Source organism: Pelodiscus sinensis, chromosome 4 (assembly GCF_049634645.1).
Source record: "Pelodiscus sinensis isolate JC-2024 chromosome 4, ASM4963464v1, whole genome shotgun sequence".
NCBI lineage: Eukaryota > Metazoa > Chordata > Testudines > Trionychidae > Pelodiscus > Pelodiscus sinensis.
Window position 1 is genome coordinate 91,599,190 of NC_134714.1, and position 24,869 is coordinate 91,624,058.

General features: G+C 44.3%; 1 protein-coding gene across 6 annotated transcripts in view; it reads left to right on the plus strand.

Annotated features, from left to right (window-relative positions):
- Positions 1–24,869, plus strand: part of ANO5 (anoctamin 5) — a 114,031-nt gene that overhangs the window by 60,730 nt on the left and 28,432 nt on the right. For all 6 annotated transcript variants that reach the window (XM_075927744.1, XM_075927746.1, XM_075927745.1 and 3 more), the window contains 8 exons: positions 8,655–8,723; positions 10,006–10,290; positions 10,728–10,841; positions 16,828–16,943; positions 18,157–18,291; positions 20,041–20,146; positions 20,242–20,302; positions 23,051–23,202. In XM_075927744.1, coding sequence (XP_075783859.1) covers positions 8,655–8,723; positions 10,006–10,290; positions 10,728–10,841; positions 16,828–16,943; positions 18,157–18,291; positions 20,041–20,146; positions 20,242–20,302; positions 23,051–23,202 — 1,038 coding nt within the window. The remainder of the gene's footprint in view (positions 1–8,654; positions 8,724–10,005; positions 10,291–10,727; positions 10,842–16,827; positions 16,944–18,156; positions 18,292–20,040; positions 20,147–20,241; positions 20,303–23,050; positions 23,203–24,869) is intronic.

Consider the following 24,869-nt stretch of genomic DNA (forward strand, 5'->3'; position numbering starts at 1 on the left):
CCCAAACTTTTGCCTCTGGGAACTCTCACATGGGGGATAAATTATGACACCATTTAATTGGGTGTGGAATTGCCTGTCCCTAAGGCTTAAGCTAGTGCCTGGAGAAACAGAACCATTGTTTTACCCACTGCTGGCCAGTTTTTACGCATTTGCTGTAAGAAAGAGGCACTCATGTCCTGCTCCTTCATTCTCCTAAAAATCCCGAGAGATATCCTGGGTGGCCTTACTACACGTTGTGCAAAATGTGGGGCAAGGAGAGACCTTTACTCTGTCCTACTCCCCAGTGCATGAGTATAGTACAGCTAAGCACAATCTGGCCCTTGGTATTTTGTGCTTCTCTGACTTTTCACTGGGAGAAACTATTAACTAATGTTTTATTGCTTTTTAAACTAGAAAAAGAAAATACATTTCCAAATATAGGTCTTGAACTTGTATTCTTTTCACACTCCAAATTCAAATATCCCCAGTGGAAGTTTCAGAGTATAATATGTAGAACATTGACCTTTTGTCTTTCTGGGTCTGATACTGCCAAGTGCTGAGCTCATTCAGCCAAGTGTTGAGCACCCGATTGGGAACTAAAGGGGTTCAGCATTTAAGAATTTAGGGGCTTTGTCTTACAAACTGAGGGCCAAATTCAATATTGACTTTTGCCCTATGCAACTCCACTGAAGTGAATGGGGTTGCATGAGGCCTAAGTTAACACAGAATTTGGTCACATATTTAATTTTTTTTGTAGATAAGAATGTTCATAATTTTTCTTAGGGCCCAAAATTGCACAGATAGACTGATAGGAGCAGATGCTCTGTTACGTACAAGTTGGACCTACCTGGTCCAGCAACATTGGAGCCTGATTGTTGTGAATGAGTCAAGTTTCCAAACTAGTGGAGGTATCATCTGCTACTAGCCCTGAGCCAGCTAGTCCCCTGCCTCTTGTCCTCTACACCTTCTCCCCAGCTGGGCTGTCTGCCCTGCTGCCATCTGCTTCCTGGTCCTGATCCAGGCTTCCATGGGTAGTCATGGTTCTCTGAGCTCCGGACCCGCATTGCCACAATTCTCTGGCCCTGCACTGCCATGTGCGGACAATTTTTCCCAACTCTGCGCTGCTGTGGGGTGGCCAAGCTTCTCCAGCCCTGTGCTGCTGCATGCTGTTGTGGTTCTTCATCCCCAGGTTCCACGCTGCCACAGGTGGCCAGGGCACTTCAGCCCCCCACCCTGTGCTGCCACGGGGAGCCAGGGTTTCCCCGCCCCACACTATTGTAGGCTGCCGGGGTTTTCTGGCCCAGCCCATCCCTGTCCTGCTCTAGCTCTGCTGTGGGGTTCCAGTCCTGCTATCCCTGGCTCTGCCCACTCTGCTGCCCTTAGGCTCTCTGATACAAGAGCATCTGTGGTCCTGTCATGGATGTTGCCGGACCCGAGAGAGATGATTTGCAGAGGTGCAACCTGTACCTGACTACTCCAGCATGACAATCTGTTGCTAAAGAGGAGCTTTCTAAAATGTATCTGAAGGGATAATATCCTGTAAAGTTTAAAAAATTAATTTTATTCTATTATCCTTTCCTCTTTTATTTACTGATTATTGTTATTAGAAAACAAGCATTGTTATCAAGAGATGGGTTTATCTTTATAATCTGTGTTTATCTGTCTTAGATAACTGATATTAAACCTGCATTAGTCTCTTTGGGTATGTCTACACTACAAAGTTAGTTTGAACTAACGGACGTTAGTTCGAACTAACTTTCATAGGTGCTACACTAGCGCTCCGTTAGTTCGAATTTAATTCAAACTAACGGAGCACTTAGTTCGAACTAGGTAATCCTCATTCAACGAGGATTAAGCCTAGTTCGAACTAGCTAGTTCGAATTAAGGGGTGTGTAGCCCCTTAATTCGAACTAGTGGGAGGTTTTCCTGGTGGCCACTCTGGCCAACATCAGGGAAACTCTACTGCCCCCCTCCCGGCCCCGGACCCCTTAAAGGGGCACGGGCTGGCTACGGTGCCCGTGCCAGGTGCAAGCCTGCCAGCACCCAGCCAGCAGACCCTGCACCTGGCACGGATTGAGCCACCCACCCGATGCCTCCCAGCCCTCCCCCTCTTCCCGGGACCAGGCTGGCGGCTCCCGGGAGCTTGCCCGGGACTGCAAGAGGTGGGCACCCGCCTGGGCTAGTGCGGACATCGTGGACCTCGTCCACGATCTCCGCACTAGGCACAGGAAAGTGGCCGGTTTGGGCAGGAGAGCTGCCAGCCTGGCCACCCAGGAGCAGGTGTGCAAGAGAATCAAGGTGGTCCACTGAGACCCCCGACCCTGAGCCCTGAGCTTACAATGGCCGTCCTGGGTCAGACCAAAGGTCCATCTAGCCCAGTAGCCTGTCTGCTGACAGCGGCCAACCCTAGGGACCATGGAGGGGATGGACCGAAAACAGTGACCAAGCCATTTGTCTCGTGCCATCCCTCTCCAGCCTTCCACAAACCTTGGGCAGGGACACCACTCCTACCCCCTGGCTAATACCACTCCATGGACCCAACCTCCATGACTTGATCTCACTTCCCTTTAAACTCTGTTCCAGTTCTAGCCTTCACAGCCTCCTGCAGCAAGGAGTTCCACAGGTTGACTCTTTGCTTTGTGAAGAACAACTTTCTGTTACTAGTTTGAAGCCTGCTACCCATTCCTTTCCTTTGGTGTCCTCTAGTCCTTCTTTATGGGAACTAATGAAGAACTTTTCTGTATGCACCCTCTCCACCCAACTCCTGCTTTTAGAGACCTCTATCCTGTCCCCCCTCTGTCTCCTCTTTTCTAAGCTGAAAAGTCCCAGTTTCTTTAGCCTCTCTTCATATGGGACCTGTTCCCAACCCCTGATCATTGTAGTTGCCCTCCCCTCTCCCAGCCTCTCTCTTCCTCTCCCACCTCCTTTTCGCAGTCTCCCCCAGTTTTGTTCAATAAAGACAGGTTCCATTTTTGAACACAATTGTCCTTTATTTTGTACATCAAGAAGAGGGGCTAGGGAAGGGTAAGTGGAAGGAGGTGAGGGAGGAATGGGGTACGCGCCCCTGATGGGGAGGACTGGGCTGGCTCTGTGGGCTTCTGGGGGTGGAAGCTGTCCTGCAGCCCCCCAATTGTCCCCTCTCCCCAGATGGCAGCCTGCGGCAAGTGCAGCCGGTCTGATGGCCGAGTGTTGTGATGTGCCCAGTGTGGGTACTCCGGGCAATCCAAGCCAGGACTGCTTTGCAAGCGGGGCACCCCTGAGAACTGTCTGTCCGGGGTGGGGGTCGGGACCCTTTAAGCACAGCCCTCGGCTAGCCTGAGACAGCATCTCCACGCTCTAAGTCCTCCTCTGATGCCCTGCCGGCACTGCTTCCGGCCATCCTTAACCCCGGTTCAGGGTCCACTTAATGTGGACGCGCTAGTTCGAATTAGCAAAACGCTAATTCGAACTAGTTTTTAGTTCTAGATGCGTTAGTTCGAATTAGCTTAGTTCGACTTAACTAATTCGAACTAAGTTAGTTCGAATTAGCGCTGTAGTGTAGACATACCCTTAGTTCCTATTGGACTTTGGGTCTAACATTGTTAATCTTGTCAAATATGTTTTCAGATCTAAGTCTACTTTAGGTAGTAAATTCATACTAGATTACTTTGGTATTTATAGTAAATATACAGTGTAGTTTGAAATGAAAGTCATATTAACGTGCGTGTGGGATGGGCACATTGATCATAAGAGGCAAAGCTGGTAGTGAGTTTTGTAATCCATCCCGGGAGTGCTTAGTTTATTCCGCTTCCACATTATCATGTATCCTGTATATACTACAGTGAACCCTCGCTACTTCGCGGTTCGACTATCGCGGATTCACGACTTCGCGGACTTTTTTCATTACATTATGAATCCGCGATGGTCGAACCGCGAAGTAGCGGTTACCAAAACTTTAAAAAGCCTCCGGGGAAGCCGGCGGGGGGGCATCCCAGGCGCGCCTGGGCTGCTCCCCCGCCGGAGCCCCTCCGCGGCTTTCAAAGCCTCCGGGGAAGCCGGCGGGGGGGGCATCCCAGGCGCGCCTGGGCTGCTCCCCCGCCGGAGCCCCTCCGCGGCTTTCAAAGCCTCCGGGGAAGCCGGCGGGGGGGCATCCCAGGCGCGCCTGGGCTGCTCCCCCGCCGGAGCCCCTCCGCGGCTTTCAAAGCCTCCGGGGAAGCCGGCGGGGGGGCATCCCAGGCGCGCCTGGGCTGCTCCCCCGCCGGAGCCCCTCCGCGGCTTTCAAAGCCTCGGGGGAAGCCGGCGGGGGGGCATCCCAGGCGCGCCTGGGCTGCTCCCCCGCCGGAGCCCCTCCGCGGCTTTCAAAGCCTCCGGGGAAGCCGGCGGGGGGGCATCCCAGGCGCGCCTGGGCTGCTCCCCCGCCGGAGCCCCTCCGCGGCTTTCAAAGCCTCGGGGGAAGCCGGCAGGGGGGGCATCCCAGGCGCGCCTGGGCTGCTCCCCCGCCGGAGCCCCTCCGCGGCTTTCAAAGCCTCGGGGAAGCCGGCGGGGGGGCATCCCAGGCGCGCCTGGGCTGCTCCCCCGCCGGAGCCCCTCCGCGGCTTTCAAAGCCTCCGGGGAAGCCGGCGGGGGGGCATCCCAGGCGCGCCTGGGATGCCCCCCCCGCCGGCTTCCCCCGAGGCTTTGAAAGCCGCGGAGGGGCTCCGGCGGGGGAGCAGCCCAGGCGCGCCTGGGATGCCCCCCCCGCCGGCTTCCCCGAGGCTTTGAAAGCCGCGGAGGGGCTCCGGCGGGGGAGCAGCCCAGGCGCGCCTGGGATGCCCCCCCCGCCGGCTTCCCCCGAGGCTTTGAAAGCCGCGGAGGAGCTCCGGCGGGGGAGCAGCCCAGGCGCGCCTGGGATGCCCCCCCCCCCCCGCCGGCTTCCCCCGAGGCTTTGAGGATCCTACTTCTACTTCGCGGATTTTCATCTATCGCGGTAGGGTTTGGAACCTATCTACCGCGATAAACGAGGGTTCACTGTACATAGATTCCAGAAGACATTTTAAAATAGTTAAGAGCATTCTAAGTTCCTTTTTAACTATGTCCGTCAATCCTGGGGATGCCGTAAGGGTGGTGTAACTGTATAAACCAGTTTTACTATTCCTATATAGTTCTGGAATGACACAAATATCTGTAGTAGAGTCAATAATATAAGTCCCCATTTATAGACCTGAAGGATTATGAGATAATGAATTTTTAAATTGTGACGTATTTACATCTAGAACAAATGTTACTTTTCTGAAGCCTAGGACAGGAGACATTTTGGGGAAATTCCAAACTTGGCAAGAGGAAGAAAATTTTCCCTGGCAAATTGACTTGAAAAAAGAAGTTAAGAGGTTTATTTGAAACCTTGGAGGAGTACAAAATGCTAAAATAAGTTTCAGAGAAAGTGAAATAGTGGATAGAAGAGTGGTAGGTGATCAATGGAGATAATAATTGCATTTTTCCTGTGATTCTATAGTTTATCTCATGGGATATTTTATATAAAATAAATACACATGTAATATAGGTCTGGACTCGCCAGTCTTCTGTATACTGGCACCTCGAGCACCACAAAAGAAGAAGACACTGTCTTGTAACCCTCCCATTGATGATTCTGATGATATGTTTGAGTCTCCATTGGGCATAGAAACAGCAGAGCTGGCACCTAATTCCCCTCTTCCCCACAGATCTATAATGCAGGGGCTGAGGAGAGTGAGGGGTGGTTGTTGGCTGATGCAAAATTAAAGCAGACTCCAGCCTGCTTTAAATGACATGTAGGACTGAGAGTCAGGGATCCTCCCATGTGTTCTATTTAGCTGAGTACCTGCCCCATAACATGGCATCATTTTTAGATAAGCCATGTGAAAGTAATAGCAGTCATGCAATATCACCTTTTCAGTTGTGTAGATCTGATGAACTCCGTGAACTACAGATGTGTGTGTGTATGTGTATTCATGCTTGTGTGGGAGAGAAAGAAAATCTAAAGGTCAAAATTATTCCAGGTGAATACATAAGAAATGTAATTAACCAAAACATTGAAATTAAACAGGGAGGATACAATTTGTCTCAATAGAAAATCAGGACATCGGACTTGCCATACTGGATTGGCTCCATCTGGCACAGTTCTAGATGTTTCAGAGAAGCATGTAAGGCTACTGTGATAAATGAACATGCATACTAGCAGATTTGCCCAGCGCTGCTTGGGTCAGTAACTCAATTAAGGTTTTATTATATTTTGGAAAATAAGAGGAAAATGTACATGCTTTATTTAAATAAATATTTTTCAAAAATACAGTGTTATTTTTATGAAGCTAATTTTTATTTTGGATTTCTTAAAAAGGGATTGCTAAAATGTTTATTTTTTTCTGTAATTTTTTAAATGGGAATTCCATCAAGTGTGTGTTTTTCCCCCCCTTCATTCCTATAAACTTTTATCATTTGGTATGTTTTAACAAAAAAGAGCGATAGTCAGTTTGGTTTCCAATAACATTGTCTTCAAGTTTTCAAACCCTAAGCATTAATTTAGCTGTGCCAAAACAGAGTACTACTCCCAATTTCTCGATTTTATCTCCTTTCTGTAAGGGTTATTGACAAGCAATTCTATTCCAGGTCCATCCTGTTTTTCTGACTCCTCTTGGTTCAGTCATGTCAATTTTTAGGACTGTATTTGCTTTGGTGATTCTGTCTCTCTTCTGTTTGGTTTTATGAGAAGCAATCCCATTTAGGCACATCCTGTTTTCCTGGCACAACCAACCCCTCACATTGCTTTAAGTTATGTTCAAAGGAAGCTATATACTGAATGTGGTGGTCCTAGCTTTCACCATTTAGGAGGACTTCTTGGTCAAAGAGACAAACAAACTCTCTAAAATATATAGTTGATAGTACTATAAGACATAGAATCACCATTTGACACATGGTCAGATTCAATAGGAATATCCTGCATTTCCTTGTGTGCTGTGGCATTCTTGGTTTTTATAAATTTCCTTCATATAGAAACAGCTATACATACATACAGGAAATGTGGTTAAAAATTACATTTTTGTAGAAATACCTGATTAATAAAAAAATGCATCTAATTGTAGGCCTGATCTAGAAATCAATGAGATTTGCCAGTGCCTTCTAAAGGAAACAAGATTGGTATTTCTTATTTCATTTAAAGGATAAATCCAGTATGAAAAACTAAGTAGCTTAAATTATAAATCCAGCATAATAGTACTATGGTAACTGTCACCAGGGCCATGCTTCTTCTCAGCCATGATCAGTTTTTTTAAAAAAAATTATTTGCTTAACAAGGATTTACAAATAAATCGAAAAACTGTCTTAACTCATCCCTTAGCCTCAGGGCCACCCCTCTCTGGTTCTCCTGCTCATAGCAGTTTACAAGTCTCAGTCAGCTGTTAGGGCATGTCTTCATTACTCACTGAATTGATGGGCAGCGATTGATCCAGAGGGATTGATTTATCACATCTAGTATAGACACGATAAATCGACTGCTGAGCACTCTTCCCTCGACTCCAGTACTCCACCAAAATGAGAAGAGTAAGCAGATTTGATGGGAAAGCATCAGCTGCTGACTTACCACAGTGAAGAAGATACTGCAGTAAACAGACCTAACGATGTGGACTTCAACTACATTATTCATGTTGCTGAAGTTGCATAGCTTAGGTTAACAGCTTAGTGTAGACAAGGCCTTAGAGCTGTGGTGTCCACCTAGTTCTGAAACAGTAGCCACTATAGTAGCTACTGCTATAGCAAGCTAGCCACACTCAACCGGCCAAATAGCCACATTGTTCAAGCCAACAACCAGCGAAATAGTCACACATGGCTAGTGGCTGGCACGTTGGATGCCACAGACTTAGAGTAACAGCCCTAAGGCTGCTTCCCTGATCGCTTTGCTCCAGGGACCCACCAATCCAGTTTGGCTGTCACAATCCATCTCTCCTAGTTGTGCACTAACAGTGCATTTGCAGGCCCATCTGTCTTTAATTGGCTAGATTGGGCTCACTTACGCTGGTCTGGGGAGTTGGGCGTTAATCAATACACAGAGACCAGCTACTTTGTGACAGCAACTTTGAGAGAGATTGGTGATTAAAAGGCAGTAAGTAGAATTTTGGTTACTTTTTGGCATCCAGACTGGCTTCTGCTTAAGCAACGACAAAACTTTTAGGGTGTGTCTACACAGCAAACTTATTTCAGAATAACAGCCATTATTCTGAAATAAAAGTGTGAGTCTCTAAACAGCATTTTCATTATTTCAAAATAATTTCATAATAACAGATGGCTTATTCCAACTTCTGTAAATCTCATTCTATGAAGAATAACGTCTATTCCACAATAGCTATTTCAAAATGAGGCATGTGTAGATGCTCCACTTCTGCTATTTTGAAATAGCCTGTCACCAGGGCCATTCTAAGTTATTTCTCCTGCATGTCTACTTTAGGGAAGCCTGCCTCAGGCTAATTTTGAGGCTTTCCTGCAGTGTAGACATGCTATTTCGGAATAAGCTGTTCTGAAATAGCTTATTCCGAAATAACTATGCAGTGTAGATGTAGCCTTATTGATTTTGATGGGTGCCAGATCAGACCCTATATACAGGGAGGATAAATTTCTTGATGGATGAAGTAAAACTGCCTCAACTTAAAAAAAAAAAAAAAAAAAAGTAAAGTCTCTTTATTTATCCTCAGGAAAGAAGGCGAGAATTTGAGAAAAATCTACAAAAGTCTGGTCTGGAACTAGAAACAGAAGACAAAAAGGTAAAAAACAAAAACAAAACCAAAAAACCCCCAGTATCCTCTTCATGCAGTGCAAACTAGGAGCAAAGAAGTGAATTTTCAGATTGCTATGTCATTAATTTGTAGGTCTGTTCTTATAAGATTTTATCCACCATTGTATCAGTGGTTCTTAGGGGTTTCAGTACTTCAAACCATGTGAGTAGATGAAGTTAAACAGGCTAACCATACTAACACAGGAGCAGTTTCGCTTCATAAGTAGTTAAGCATTGTGAGAAAAGAACTGTTACGTTTCAGGAGGAAGTGCTTGTGTTTTACTCAGTAATGAAAAGGAAATGGTCCCAAAATAGCTGAACGGGCAGTTTAATTACACAGAGCAACCAGCGCAAAAAGGAACATCTACTTGGGCCAGATTCTTCCTTCACGTTAGCACCTCCACAGAGCATACCAGTAACACCTGTTAAAAATCAATGGAAATTATTGATACCTTGTGCAGATGTAGGATTTTGGTGGGGAAAAGTCTGGTGTGGTAGTTGTAGTCCATTTATTTAGTGTTACTTTTCTGCCTCATTTGATTGGGATTGAGGAAGGAGTGCTTCCTTGGAGCAAAATAACATTTGACAAAATCAAAGGACTTCATGAGATCATAATTGAGCTCCAGTAAGCCATAGTTTAAATATTATTGTTTTAGAGTTAGACCTTTACCTATACTATGTGCAGAGAAATTCTTAGGGATATGTATTGGCAAAGTCATTTCTCAGCAACTGCAGCAAGTATAACAGGGTTGTGTGCTTCCATGACTGCTGATTTACAAGGTGTTTTACAGGGAAATCTGGATACTCTTGAATTCCATGGTCTGTGCACAATTTCAGCAAACCAATCTAAAATTGCTGTCTGCTTTACAGATGGCACAGCACCATTGCATGAAGGGAGTTTTAACTGCTGTGTGGGTTTTCTATACCCTGCATGTCCTGCCCAGGAGAATCACACCATTTCCAGTGCATTCAGTGCCTTCTGTGGCTATTAAGTAGGCTTGAGGATCTGATCTGAAATGCACAAGCATGATGCAGTTTGAAATTTCCTTAAGTCTCTAATTAGTGCAAGAATACAGATGTCCTAATTCCCATCAATCATACACACTTTTTGTTGGAGGGAAGTATTTCCTCCTGATTTTCAAGAATTAGTATAAGTCTTAAGACAATAAAAGAATAGAGAGAGAAAAGCGTTGGGAGCCATCTAGCTTGATTTTAATCCAAAAAACCTCTCAGCCCTCAGTCTGACCTCAGGTTTAACTTTTCTTGTGCAGGAATCTGAAGATGGCAAAACGTATTTTGTGAAGATTCATGCCCCATGGGAGATTCTGATCACGTATGCTGAAGTGCTGAACATCAAAGTGCCCATCAGAGAAAATGATATTCCCTCTAGTGTAGAGAACCCATTGGACTGTATGCTTGGACCATTTAGGCTACCCGAGAAGGTGATGCACCCTGAACCAGACTACTTCACAGCACCGTTCAGCAAAAGTAGGCAGGAGCTCTACCTCATTCATGATGAGAATACCTTCTTCTCACCCTCCATAAGAAACAGAATAGTACGTATCTTACCCTATCCATTGCAGAATGTAACAGAGGCTTATGGGTGGGAAGGTGGCTGGGCGGGGATGTCTGTGATCACCTATCAGAGGCAGCTATTTGAGTTCTGAATTTACAAACGGTCAATTACATTGCTGCTACATGATATGGGATTTCTGGAGGCCGTGTAATGAAATCTGATGTCTGTGTATCTTTCTAGGTACTGATGGCTTTTGACAAAACAGTTCCTTTTCTTTCTCATCTAGGCTGAGGCATCCTCCTGCAGATGGAGCCTTGAGGATCCTCTGATTTCTTCTATATTACAGTTTCTGCAGTGCATTACTTTTGAGGGAGCTTGGACAGTGGCATCAGCAGTGCTCCTTCCACCCATCCATGGGGTGAGGTATTAACCATATTACAAAAGAAGAGGATTAAACTTTCTTTGTTTGCATTTTAGGTATACTATATTTTAACACGATGCCCCTATGGAACAGAAGAAGGGAAGAAAAAATTTGGGATTAAAAGGTTGTTAAGTAATGGCACCTACACAGCTGCTTACCCTCTCCATGATGTAAGTATTTTAGCTTTGCATTCTCATAGGAATATCCTAATCCTGCTTTTGTCCCTCATTTGCTTTGCTGGCTGTGTTTGGTCTCAAACCCTTCAGGTTTTACTATCCTCTGCGATCTCCTGCCCTGTAATGCACGTGGAATATCTGCCAGCCCTATTATGCAGTCATTGTATGCACTACAGTGCTTTTCCATATACTCAAGCGTTGGGTTTACCTAAGTATTTCAGGCACTGAGTGCCTGACTTAGTACATTGTAGTGACTTACATTGGGAGATAAATTATAGTAGTTAACACATGAGAGACACAGATAAAAACAAGGAAATGCATAACATCTTTAGCTGAGCCCTGTGAAGCAGTTACACCAGGGATAAATTTGTCCCTACAGTTTTGTGCAATCATTTCTTCACATCAGCATGCCCTCGGGTGGCATCCAGCCAGAATTGTAAAGTCTGTAAGGTAGTTTTCTCTGTTTTTTACTTTAGGGCAGTGGTTCTCAATCTGTTTACCATTGTGGGGTGCATATGCAATTGTGTGTGTGTTGTGGGCCTTATCCACATTGTAAAATATACTACCTTTGTGGCCCTAGGAATGTTGAGAGTCACTGGTTGAGAGGGACTTCTTTAGAGCATGCTTTAAACACAGAATACATAGCCCTATAGCTCCTATTAGTGTAAACAGGAGAGAGCTGTGCTACTAAATACTAGTTTATTACACTGGAAGTTTACCCCCAATAGCATTTTAATGTATTGTTTTTATGAGGTTCTAATTTATTTCCTTATTTGTTTTTTAAATAATCGTTTGAGGATAATGATGATGCCTAGTAGCATTTTAAATTACTTGTTTATATTTTTAATTCCTTGTTTGCTTTTGACAAGTTTGTGTCACAAGATAAATCTGAAAGAGAAAAATCTCTGAAAACCAGAAACTTCTATTGAAAGGAATGATGCCAGCTACTTGTGTGAATGGGAATTCTGATTTTTCAGAGTTTAAGCTTGACAGGGTAGGGCCTGTGCCATTTTTATGCTTAGCAAGCAGCAATTACGTTGTGGGAAACAGGACCAGTAATAATAAATAACATCAGTGTTGCCAAGATATGATCTTATGCCTTTTCACACAATACCAGTATTTTCAACTAGGGATGTGAATGACTAGTCGACTTTACCTCGACTTTAGTAAGGCATTTGATACAGTACCACATGGGGAATTACTGGTTAAATTGGAAAAGATAGGGATTAATAGGAAAGTTGAGAGGTGGATAAGCAACTGGTTAAAGGGAAGACTACAGCGGGTCATATTGAAAGGTGAACTGTCAGGTTGGAAGAAGGTTGGAGGAAGGTTACTAGTGGAGTTCCTCAGGGATCAGTTTTGGGGCCAATTTCATTTAATCTTTTTATTGCTGACCTTGGCACCAAAAGTGGAAGTGTCCTGATAAAATTTGCAGATGACACAAAGTTGGGAGCTATTGCCAATTCAGAAAAGGATCGGGATATCATACAGGAAGATCTGGATGACCTTGTAAATTGGAGTGATAGCAATAGGATGAAGTTTAATAATGAGAAGTGTAAGGTTATGCATTTAGGGATTAATAACAAGAATTATAGTTATAAGCTGGGGACACATCAGTTGGAAGTAACGGAGGAGGAGAAGGAATTTGGAGTCCTGGTTGATTATAGGATGACTATGAGCCGCCATTCTGACATGGCTGTGAAAAAGGCTAATACGGTCTTGGGATGTATTAGGCGAGGTATTTCCAGTAGGGATAAGGAGGTGTTAGTGCCATTATACAAGGCATTGGTAAGACCCCATTTGGAATACTGTGTGCAGTTCTGGTCTCCCATGTTTAAGAAGGATGAATTCAAACTGGAACAGGTACAAAGAAGGGCCACTAGGGTGATCCGAGGAATGGAAAACCTGTCTTATGAAAGGAGACTCAAGGAGCTTGGCTTGTTTACCTTAACCAAAAGAAGGCTGAGGGGGGACATGATTGCACTCTTTAAGTATATTAGAGGGATAAATACCGGGGGGGGGGGGGAGAGGAATTATTTAAGCTTAATACCAATGTGGACCCAAGAACAAATGGATATAAGCTGGTTAGTAGGAAGTTTAGACTTGAGATTAGATGAAGGTTTCTAACCATTAGAGGAGTGAGGTTCTGGAACGGCCTTTCAAGGGAAGTAGTGGGGGGCAAAAGATCTATCTGGCTTCAAGATTAAACTAGATGGGTTTATGAAGGGGATGGTTTGATGAGATAACATGATCTTGGTAACTAATTGACCATTCATTATCATCAGTGGTAAATAGGTCAATGGAGGGATGATAGGAGTTACTATAGAGAACTTTCTGGGTGTCTGGCTGGTGAGTCTTGCCCACATGCTCAGGGTTTAGCTGATTGCCATATTTGGGGTTGGGAAGGAATTTTCCTCCAGGGTCGATTGGCAGAGGCCCTGGAGGTTTTTCGCCTTCCTCTGTAGCATGGGGTACAGATCACAGCTAGAGGATTCTCTGCATCTTGGGGTCTTCAAAGTATTTGAAGGCTTCAATATCTGAGATATAGGTGAGAGGATTATTCTAGGAGGTGGGTGAGATTCTGTGGCCTGCACTGTGCAGGGGGTCAGACAAGATGATCATAATGGTCCCTTCTGACCTTAAAGTCTATGTGTCTATCTGATATGCAAAAGCTTATCAACTAGTCGACATTCCAGTTGACTAGTCGCTTATTCTTCCCCTTGCTGCCTCTATCAGAAAGAGGCCCGGGGGTTTGGGGGTGGGGAGAAAGAAGAGGGAGTGCTTCAAAGTGGCAGTGCCGCATGGAGCCCAGGGTCAGCTAGGGACTCCTCTGCTGACCCCGGGCTCCATACGGCACTGCTGCTTTGAAACACCATGTGGAACCTGATGCCGGGCTCCCCATGGCATTTGAAATTGGCAGCACCACATGGAGCCCAGGGTCTGCTGGGGACACTGAGTCCCCAGATGACCCCGGGCTCCATGTGGTGCTGCCGCTTTCAAACGCCATGGGGAGCCCGGGGCCAGCTTGTGTCCCCTGCTGGCCCCATGCTGCCCACAGCACTTTCACCTTTGAAGGGTAGCAACAGCCTTGGGACTGTTGCTACACTTCAAAGGTGAAGGTGCCCTTATCGACTAATAAAATTAGCCAGTTAATCTAAATTTAACATCCCTATTTTCAACCTCAAGAGTGTGAAAACTGAGTGAAGCTCCCAGAATTATGCTATTGATTTAAAAATCATAGCTATTTAAAATACAGTATTTGGGGTTCTTTGGGGTTCTTTTTAATATTCTTTCTGATTTTTTAAAACCTGTAATGTGCTTCATGCTTTTCTAAACAATGAGAGCTTTAAAAAAATGAAAGCAGAGATTCTCAATAGTGAATGTCCTATACTTAGGTCTAGGGGTGAGATTCCCCACTGAAGGAGACATTGCTACTAGCTGTGACTAAACTAGCGCACAGGGGTCTGGCTGTGGAGCCACAACAGTGACTAGCTGCCCCAAGTGTGTACCTAGAGCAGGACTACTCAACACGTGGCTCGTGGGCCACATGCAGCCCGCGGCATGTTTGTGGCCCACGGTGCAGTTTGGATTTACGTGGGGCTCCACACTTGGCCCGCGGTGGGAGCCAAAACAAAGAAGTAGCCAATATAATGGTCTTCTGTTGATATGCATTTTAGTAGTTTAATTCCTGGATTGTCATTGCTCATTAACAGTGCTGTCAAGTGGGTGGAAAGCGGGTAAATCTTGCATTTTGTTAATATCATTTGTTAATATCAGCAGAACTGACTTAAATGTGGCCTGTGTGTTGTTTAGTCTTGCCTTGGTCTTTGAATTCATGCCTGTCAGTCTGAAGGAAGCTAATTGCATATATATTTGCATGTACAGGCAGTCCCCGGGTTACGTACAAGATAGGGACTGGAGGTTTGTTCTTAAGTTGAAACTGTATGTAAGTCGGAACTGGCGTTAGCCGCTGCTGAAACTGATCAGCGGCTGATTCCAGGAAGCCCGGGGCAGAGCAACTCTGCCTCGGGCTTCCTGTAGTCAGCCCCTGGTCAGTTTCAGCAGCAGCTGACTTGGGGACGCCTGGGGCAGAGCAGCTCGGGTGCTGATGGGTTGCTCCAGTAGCGCGGCTCCTCGGCACTACTGGAGCAACCCAGCAGCACCCCAGCTGCTCTGCCTCAGGCGTCCTGATTCAGCCACTGCTGAAACTGACCAGCAGCGGCTGAATCAGGACGCCTGGGGCAGAGCAGCTGGGGTGCTGCCCGGTTGGTACAGTAGCGCCGAGGAGTGGCGCTGCGGGACCAAGCCGGCAGCGCCCCAGCTGCTCTACCCCAGGGGTAGGCAAGAAAAGCCTGGTCTGCTGGGGGGGGGGGGGGGGAGGGAGGCACTAGCTGCACCCCCCCCCCCCCCAGCAGAACAGGGAGACGCGGGTGGCAGGACCGCCCGCATCCTCCACGGCTTTGCTCCGTCTCCCTGGTCTGCTGACCAGGGAGACGGGGAGCAAAGCCTTGGAGCACGCCGGCAGCGGGACAGCCCAGGCGCACTCCGCGGCTTTGCTCTGCGTCTCCCTGGTCTGCAGGGAGACGGGGAGCAAAGCCTTGGAGCACGCCGGCAGCGGGACAGCCCAGGCGCGCTCCGCGGCTTTGCTCTGCGTCTCCCTGGTCTTTGTTCTGCGTCTTCCTGGTCTTCAGGGAGACGGGGAGCAAAGCCTTGGAGCACGCCCGCAGCGGGCGTGCTCCAAGGCTTTGCTCCGCGTCTCTCTGGTCTGCTGGGGGGGGGGGCTTCCCCCCCCAGCAGACCAGGGAGACGTGGAGCAGCTTTTCTCACCTCCCCGGCTTTGCTCCAGGTGTCCCTGGTCTGCTGGAGACGGTCCCCAGCAGACCAGAGGCACCGGGAGCAAACCGGCAGTGGCGGCGGGGTGCCGCGCCTCCCCGGCTTTGCCACGGCAAAGCCTCAGAGGCGCGGGACCCCTCCGCCTCCCCGGCTTTGCTCCGGGTGTCCCTGGTCTGCTGGAGACGGTCCCCAGCAGACCAGGGGCATCCGGAGCAGCTTTTCTCGCCCCGGAGGTCGAGGTGGCGGGACCGCTGCGCTCTGGGCGGTCCCGCTGCCTGCGAACTCCGGGGCGAGAAAGCCCCGTTCGTAAGTGCGGATCCGACATAAGTCGGATCCGCGTAACTCGGGGACTGCCTTTACTTCCATCGTATTTGTTTCATAAGAAGCTGAAATTATCAGAAAACTTATTCTTTGTATTCTGTCATACAGTAGGAACATCTGTGAAAGTATGATCTACCATTGAAATGAATTAGTAAGGTAATCTTACTTCAGTGGATGTTTGAATTATAGCTGCAGAAACTGTTATGCCTAGCATAACAGTCTCTGAAAAAAACAGAAATTAGCTTTACATTGTGTTATGTTTATATCTTTGAATCTCCCAGTGGAAGGACCTTGACTACAGTAGTCACAAGAACCTGATTCTGACCTACAAGGGATTTGGACTTGAGTTTGTTTCATGAAGCGGGAACTGTTTGGGGCTCATCCACATCAGGGAATTTTGCACAGATGTGGCTTCACTGCTGCAAGTTCCTAATGTAGACAGGCTAAACCAGTGTAAAACATGGCTTGCACCAGAACAACTTACTCCAGTAACTTCCTAGAACAAATCAGAAGTGCAAGATCCATTTTCCAAGAGTGCAGCATCCCTACATTAAGAGGTTACACTAATTAGCTTTATCAGTACCACTTTCCTTAACTTCTAATGGTTGCAAACCTTTAATAATGACAAGTGCTTTATGGATATGTATATTTTAAAATATTGTGTGTTGAAAGGGATGAGTTATCATATTGAGCACCAAGTAATGTTAGCAGCTCTAAAACTCAACCCAGGATGTGGTGGTGGTAAGATTTGCCTATTTTACTGTAACATGTTAAGTCTACTGATGAACTCCTTTGTCTCTCCTCTGATTTGTGTGTATCTACACAGTGCCAATACTGGAAGAAGGCAAATGATCCTAACTGTGACAATGAGAGATACACATTGTACATGGAGTGGGCTAGATTTTTACGGTTTTACAAGGAGCAGCCTTTGGATCTCATTAGGTAAGATATAGACTGTGAAGTGTGTGTTGCACTTGGCCACATTTCATTGGTTTTCACTGCATTCATTTGTGATTTGTTCCTCCTGGGGATTTTTTTTTTCTAATGTTTGAGGAAAAACAGATAACAAAACAGGCATACACTCTGACTGTACACAGTATGGCTATGTCTACACTGGCGCGATCTTGTGCCAGAAATATGCAAATGAGGCTAAGCGTGGAATATCGCCAAGCCTCATTTGCATATCTAATGAGTCGCCATTTTGCACAAGAGGCTCTTGCGCACTGCCGTTTTTCCTGAAAATAATCAGCGTAACAGCATTGTGCAAGAGGGTTTTTCTTGCGCAAGAAGGGGCAGTATAGACGCTCCTTCTTGTGCAAGAGCCTCTTCCGGAAAAATGGCAGCTCATTAGATATGCAAATGAGGCTCAGCAATATTCCACGCTTAGCCTCATTTGCATATTTCAGGCGCAAGATCGCGCCAGCGTAGACATAGCTTATATGTTTTATTAGAGATAGGAAAATCCCTGTCTTTAATCTAAAGTCATTCAATCAGCCAAACATACAAAGGGCCAATTTTCCAGACCTGCTTTGGATGAAAAAAAAAAAAAAAAAAAAAAAAACTGTATAAGGAGCATCAGGTATTTTGTAAAATCTGTTGATCTCCTTTCACTGCTTAATGTAGAAATGTTTCAAGAGCAGTGAGATGTGGTACACTGAATCTGAACCTAAACAACTCTAAGCCTAAAAACCAACATAAGATCTGAGATCTAATCAATGTTTCCTTAGTCCCTTTGTTTAGTAACACATCTTCTTGCCTTTATGATAAATATCCAGGCCTTTTAAAAATTATATATTTGGAGCCACTGTGAATTTATCAATTGTAGCCACTGTGAATTTATCAATTTTATTCTGCCCTTTTGGTACATAACACAGGTAAATTTGCATTTTCATAATTTTGCGGGGAAGGAAGTGTTTCTTAAGTTATTCTGGGTGGGGGAAAGAAAAGAGTGCTTCATACATCTGTTGTATATGCTCAACATTTTTAATTATCTTTTATGGGCTATCATTTATACAGAATAAATCATTGGATTTACTATTCGGTGAGGTCAAAAGTTGGCCCATTGTCTTTATTTTTGCCTGAGTCTTGCCAGTTTGTTTTTTTGTGATTTGTATTCTTCTTGTATTTCCTTACCAATTGTGTTCTTTGTGTGCAGGAAATACTATGGAGAGAAGATTGGAATCTATTTTGCCTGGCTGGGTTTCTATACAGAAATGCTATTCCTTGCAGCAGTGGTTGGCTTAATCTGTTTTCTGTATGGTTGGTTTACAATGGCTGAAAACATGAGCAGGTGAGTGTCACTGCCAATATTACACTGAAAGAGATATCTTTACCTTGTTGTAAAAAAGCAGAATTATAGTTTTAAAATGTCTAGTTGTATGCTGTGTGTTTAGAGTATCATATTTGCATAATAGCCTATATGTTCAGAGGTCGTTGCATAGAAAAGAGGTCATAATTTGTATTTAACCTTAGTGCAAAAAGCCACAAATAAGAATTATTCTGCAAATACAAAGCAACTAAAGAATGTAGTTCTGCTCCTTACAGAAAACCAATGAGCAAAAAATGTTTTAAGCAGAGAGGAAAATTTTGCTGTTACGCAGACAACCACAGTTGGACTAACTGTGGGACTGCACAAATGGAGCATCAATGTCCACTTTACAGTAAAAATCTAACCTATAGTTGGAAGTTTAAATTTTTGTTTTAATTTGGCAAAGGGTTTTCTCTTTGTGCTTGTATCAGGGCAATGGTAGTTCCTAAGGATACTATTGCTTCCCCCAGTAGAAACTTCTCTTCCATTAAGGTTGATTATGTATCACTTGTTCAATTTTGCCATTTTGATTAATTTTGTAGTGAAAGCCATTTGCTGCTTCACAGGGCCAACAATAGTGAATAATTACTAAAATTATCCAGGAGCAATACAGACAGCCCCCCCCCCCCCCCACCAAAAAAGAGCCAGGCTTCACATGTAGTCGACATTCCAAGTTTGCTTTGGTCTCTGACATGTAGCTAAAAATACATTCAGGAATTTGCATCTCTGTGTCATGTTTTGCTGAATTATGCCAGTATGAGACTTGTTATATTCCTGATATCCTAGAGTCTTCCTAAAAGATCCCTATGCACATTCAGACTTAAATGGTCATTAGAAATTATACACGAGTCACTTAACTTACCACTGTAGTACAATTGCTTATGTCTTATAAAGTGGAAGCTGCTTAACATCATATACCAACATTGCACAATATAGAACAGAAAGTTAAAAAAAAGATCTGAATCAGGTTAAAATTGCAGGAAAATGTTTAAAAGCAGAATGTAAATAACAAAGTTGCAATTTTTGCAAGGTACTTGGATTCACGTTTCTGATGTTACAAAATAGATTATGAGGGTATGGTTAGACTGCGGGACGGGAAAGGGGGGGTTTTGGGATATCAGGGGTATCCTAAAAAACTCTTTACACATTTGCTCTTCTGCCCTTTTTTTTTTTTTTTTTTGCGGAAGAGCAAACATGCTCTTTCGGAAGCCCCTGTATTCCTTGTTCTATGAGGAAGAAGGGAGCTTCTGAAAGAGGGTTAGAGGGTTTTTTTCCCGACATTTGGCCCAGTGTAGATGGGCCAAATGTCGGAAGAGCCTCTTCCAACAAAAGAAACGGAAAAAGGTTTGCAAAATGCGGAGTACATTTTGCATACCTTTTTCCGACAAAAATTTGTAGTCTAGCTGTACCCTCTGTTCCTTAGAGACCAGATTAGAAAAAAACCTTTGTTTGCATCTGATCTGAAAGACTGTACATCCAGCACCATGCTTCTGCTGAATTTCTGATTCAGTACTGACTCAGAGCAAAGCATGGCACTGAGTGAATCACTAACTCCATTTCCAGGAGCAATTGGGTTTCTCTGACCCCTGTTATAGTTGTATCAGTGGATGTAACCTTGACATGTTGTCAGCAAAGCTAAAAACACATTTGAACAAGTAAAGCTTTGACCTACTTTCGAAAGAAATGTCATGTAGACACTCTGAAGAAAATGTAAAACAATCTTCTTCTCAGCGAAGAAATATGTGACCCTGAGATTGGAGGAAAGATTATCATGTGCCCTCTGTGTGACAAGAAGTGTGAGTACTGGAAGCTGAATACCACATGTGAATCCTCAAAGGTCTGTATCCAACTCTGTAATTATTTGTCATGGTCTGCTTTATTTAAAACTGTTCTATCACTGAATTGTCCTGTCCCTGTGTGTTTCTGTTTCAGTACTCCCATTTGTTTGATAACGTGGCAACACTTTTTTTTGCAATTTTCATGGGCATATGGGGTGAGTACATTTGATAAAGTTTAAATAAAGCAATGGGGAGATCTTGACTAAACATTTCAGAAACATTGAGAAAGCTGTTTTGTTTTAAATTTAGAAGTACTGACCTGACTAAAGAATGAAAATATTTTAAAAGTTGTAAAGGAATTGCTCCCTACCAAAAAAAAAAAAAAAATCTGCTAACTTGTGCAACCTACACATGTGGTGCAATACAATTAAAAGATTGTGTTTTTGCAGAATTGTTTATCTGCATGTCACTCCTAATAAACCATTTTTATTTTCATTTAATAACCTAATTTGTAGTGAACACAACTCTGATTACGTACATGACAACCGGTCATACAGAGTTTTAAGCAACTCAGACTGTATTCTCTTTTCTGTCCTGATCCTTGTAATAAAGTTTCTCTTTCTAACTTCGTGAAGCAAAAGTCTTCCACTTCTGATTCATGGCTGTCACAAAGATGCATTATTATAAATAACCTTAAGACCAGGACCATCACATAGTTCCACTTTTGCACCAGGGAAACTCAGGCAACGTGCATATATTTTGATACTGTCAAGGCAGATGTATTTAACTGAGTTCCCTTCTCTCTGATAAGACTTCCTGTAAGAATCTATTTGTCACTGTTCTATTCATTCCATTTAACATGTACGTTAGGGACAAAATTCTATTGACTTTCATGCTTGCGAGTACAGGATCTTTTGAAATGGGGCATTTCTCTCGAAAATGCCCCATCTAAACTGCCTTTTTTTTTTCTCGAAAAGCCCCATTTCGAAAAAAAAGTGGCAGCTTCCATTATGCAAATGAAGTGCGGGAAATTCAAATCCTGGCTTCATTTGCACTTTCAATACGTTTAATTTACATCCCTTTATGGAAAAAGGGATGTAGTTTGGACATACCCTAAGTCGGGGGTGGGGAACCTTTTTTGGGTTAGGAGCCTCTGACCCATAAAAAAAATTAGTCAGGGACTGTGCACAAGTGAGAGAGAACCTCCCCCCTCCCCCAACCCTCCCTGACGTGGCCCTGACTGAGAAGCAGAAAGACACTCCCCACATTTCCCTCATAACCTAGAGAACGGGGTTGGGGGGGGAAGAGAAACAAGTTAGTAGATTTTGTGTATTCCGGCCCCATGGTGGGGCAGCGGGGGACTGGAGCAACAGCACAGGCTCCCCAGTGCTGGGGAGGGGAGGGGGGAATTCCTATGCCTCGGGCTGGATCCAGGCAAGCAGCCTCCGGGCCTTAGTTTCCCCACCTCTGCCTCAAATAATGAAATACCTTCTTTCCTATTTGGGTGAATAATAAAAGAATGTTTCAAATATCTTAGCCTTCTAAAACTAACCATATTCCAGAGTTTCTATTTTTCCACAAAGGAAAATATGTATATTTATCATCCGCACATCTAGACATTCTCTTGCACTGGAATCTTTCAGGAAACTTCAGAACTAGATTTTATAAGCTTATGTTCCTCAAGATCTTTCTTACTTTTAAGCACAGTCCTTTGAATAGGTAGATCATTCTGGGAATGCAGAGGGTTATATCGCACCACAACATAAATTTTTTTCTGTGTGTGTGTGTTCAACCCACACATTCTTATCAATTCAGACATAGACATGTCAGATTACCAGAGGTTAACAGCATTTTAAATCAGTTTGTAAAGGCCTTTTTTGACTATTTTTTAATGTGTCTCATCTGCTTTTATAAATATACGCATAAGCCTGTACACCCTGCTATTTCAGAAAGAAAGTTCTTAAGCCAAGCTCTTTCTTGACTTTGAGATGCATCTAACGCTTAGTATCTTCAAAACACCATCTTATCAAAATAACCCTCCTAAGAGCAGCTGATGCTTTATAGAAAACTTTGGGAAGCATTCTACTGAAAAATAGCTTGGCTTATCTATAATAAAGAGCTGTATCTAGACTGCATCCCTTTTCCGTAAAAGGGATGCAAATTAGACATATTGCAATTGTAAATGAAGCGGGGATTTAAATCTCCCCCGCTTTATTAGCATAAAAATGGCTGCCGCTTTTTTCCCGGCTCGGAGCGTTGCCGGAAAACAGCGCCAGTCTAGATGCGGATCTTTTGGAAAATAAAGCCTTTTCTGAAAGATCCCTTATCCCTCTTAAAATAATGGATAAGGGATCTTTCAGAAAAGGCTTTATTTTCCGAAAGATCCGCATCTAGACTGGCTTTTTTTTTCGGCAAAGCTCCGAGCCGGAAAAAAGCGGCAGCCATTTTTATGCTAATGAAGTGGGGGGATTTAAATCCCCGCTTCATTTGCAATATGTCTAATTTGCATCCCTTTTACGGAAAAGGGATGCAGTCTAGACACAGCCAAGATGTTTCCATAATAGGTTCTTGTATGCAACAGGTTGATCTGAAATATCCCAGTCCTTTTGTTAATTCTGTGTAGCTGTTTGTGTTTTAACTAATTACTGTAATAAAATTTGTATCTTATCTAGTGCAGTAATTGGGGGTTGCTACTTTTTCATCCTACTCTTTGTCCATATTTACATTACAGTATATTAATAAAATATATTTAACCCTTATTATAGCTCTTACCAGTGAAGTTTATTTTGGGTGGTTTATGTACTGAATGAACATGAGACAAATCGCATTGAAAGAAGTAATAGAACAGGGACTGAGAGACAGGAGAGAGGGGTTGTTTAATTTGGATGGTATCTAGCACCCAGCAGTAGATTCATCTTTTCTAACTTGCTTTAGTCTCATTTTATGACATTTGTCACTTACAGTTACACTTTTCTTGGAGTTTTGGAAGCGGCGACAAGCTAGACTCAAATATGAATGGGATTTAGTTGATTTTGAAGAGGAACAACAGCAGCTCCAGCTGAGGCCAGAATATGAAGCCAAATGTACACATAAGAAAAAGAATCCAGTGACTCAGGTAATTTTTAAAAAATAGTGTGTGAAGATGTCTGTTGAGTGAACACACAAATGAATAATCAAATGTATGTTAAAACTCCAGGCTAACACTTTTATAATGTGATAGTTTGTCTTTATCTAATTGCTGAGTAAAGATCAGTGACACTGTGGTGGCAGTGAAACACTCGTATGAGAGCAAAGCAGAATTTTGGGTACTAATTCATGCTCCACAAAGCAACGAGACACATTCTGCTGACACTTTTACCAGAAGTGATCTGAAGTAAATACATTCAAATCAGTGACGTTTTTTCATATTTACAGTGGGATCTGAGCGCTGGTTGAAAAATAGATAATTACTCAGATATTAGGGTGGTGAGGATTATAGAAGGACCAAGATATATAGAGAGCATCAAAAATGTTGCAAATACTTAGTGAAATCATTTTCCTTGTTTTTCATCAAAATGGTTATAGTGTTGTTGTTTTTTCAAGCAGCCCTCTGTCTGAGAATAGAGGGTTTGGAATATAGAATATTATAAGACTAAATTCAGTCAGCCCACACCACTGTTCCCTGTAAGATTTTCCATCCTTGGGTGGGTTGAATTTTCTTTTGGGCACAGAAATTTCTTTCAACTCCAGTATTGAGGTGGTGTGTGGATTTGCACACACCAGTACAAACAAAAACCCTAGATATAAATATATATTTTAACTAGTCCATGGGTGTGTGTCACAGGGCAGACACTCACTGCCACAGTGCCCAGGAGCACTGGGAATTAGCTTGGAAGCAGGGCATCTCCCTCTGGCAGGTATTCCTCCATGTCCTCACTTTACACTCCAGCTCCAGCCCCACCTCACAGACTGTGGTGCGCTCTTCAGTACACTGCCCTCCAGCAATCCCCACTACAACTTCTCTCAGCCCCCTTCTGAGGGGGTGTTTATCAGTCTCTGCACTCTGGGGTCTTTCCCTCCCAGGGAAGCCCTAATTCCCCTACACCCACCTTGCCTCAGTGACCCACTGACAGTCTTCATCTAGCTCCTGCCACAGGAGCAAACTGCAGTCTGAAATGGCCAGGGCATGTGGACCTGCTGCCTCTTTCTAGCCTGGCTGTCTCCCTGCAGCCCAGTTCACTCAGGCCCTGCAGGGAGTGAGGCCAGGGCTCCCCAGCACTGCTCTGTCTCAGGAAACCCCTGGCTTCCTTGGCAACCAGATCCCTGCGGCTCCCCAGCTAGAGCAAGAATCTATCTCTCTCTCTCTCTCCTTTCCCTCCCAGAGCCCTTATTTATACAGCCCCCAGCTGGGCCCTAATTGGCAATACCTGCCTCAGTGGCAGGTGTTGCTCTCAGCTCTCTCCTAGGGCTGGGTCTTACCCTTAAAGGGGCAGTGCAGGCATATGCCCCATCACAGTGTGGAAGAATATATTAAAACAAGGGCTAATTGACAAGGAACAGTGCTTATGATTATTTAATATGAAATCAAATAAAAATAAAATTAACACTACTCTTGGCTGAAGAAGTGAGTTGTTCCCACAAAAGCTCATGATACTATTTTTATGTTTGTTATTCTAAGGTGCTACAGGCCCTTTGTTGGTTTTTAAGTTTTTTGTTACAAACTAACACAGTTACCCCGAGTCCTTGGAGTACATGTGACATCATCCTTTCCAACAGACACAGATGCATGTTTCATAGATCTTG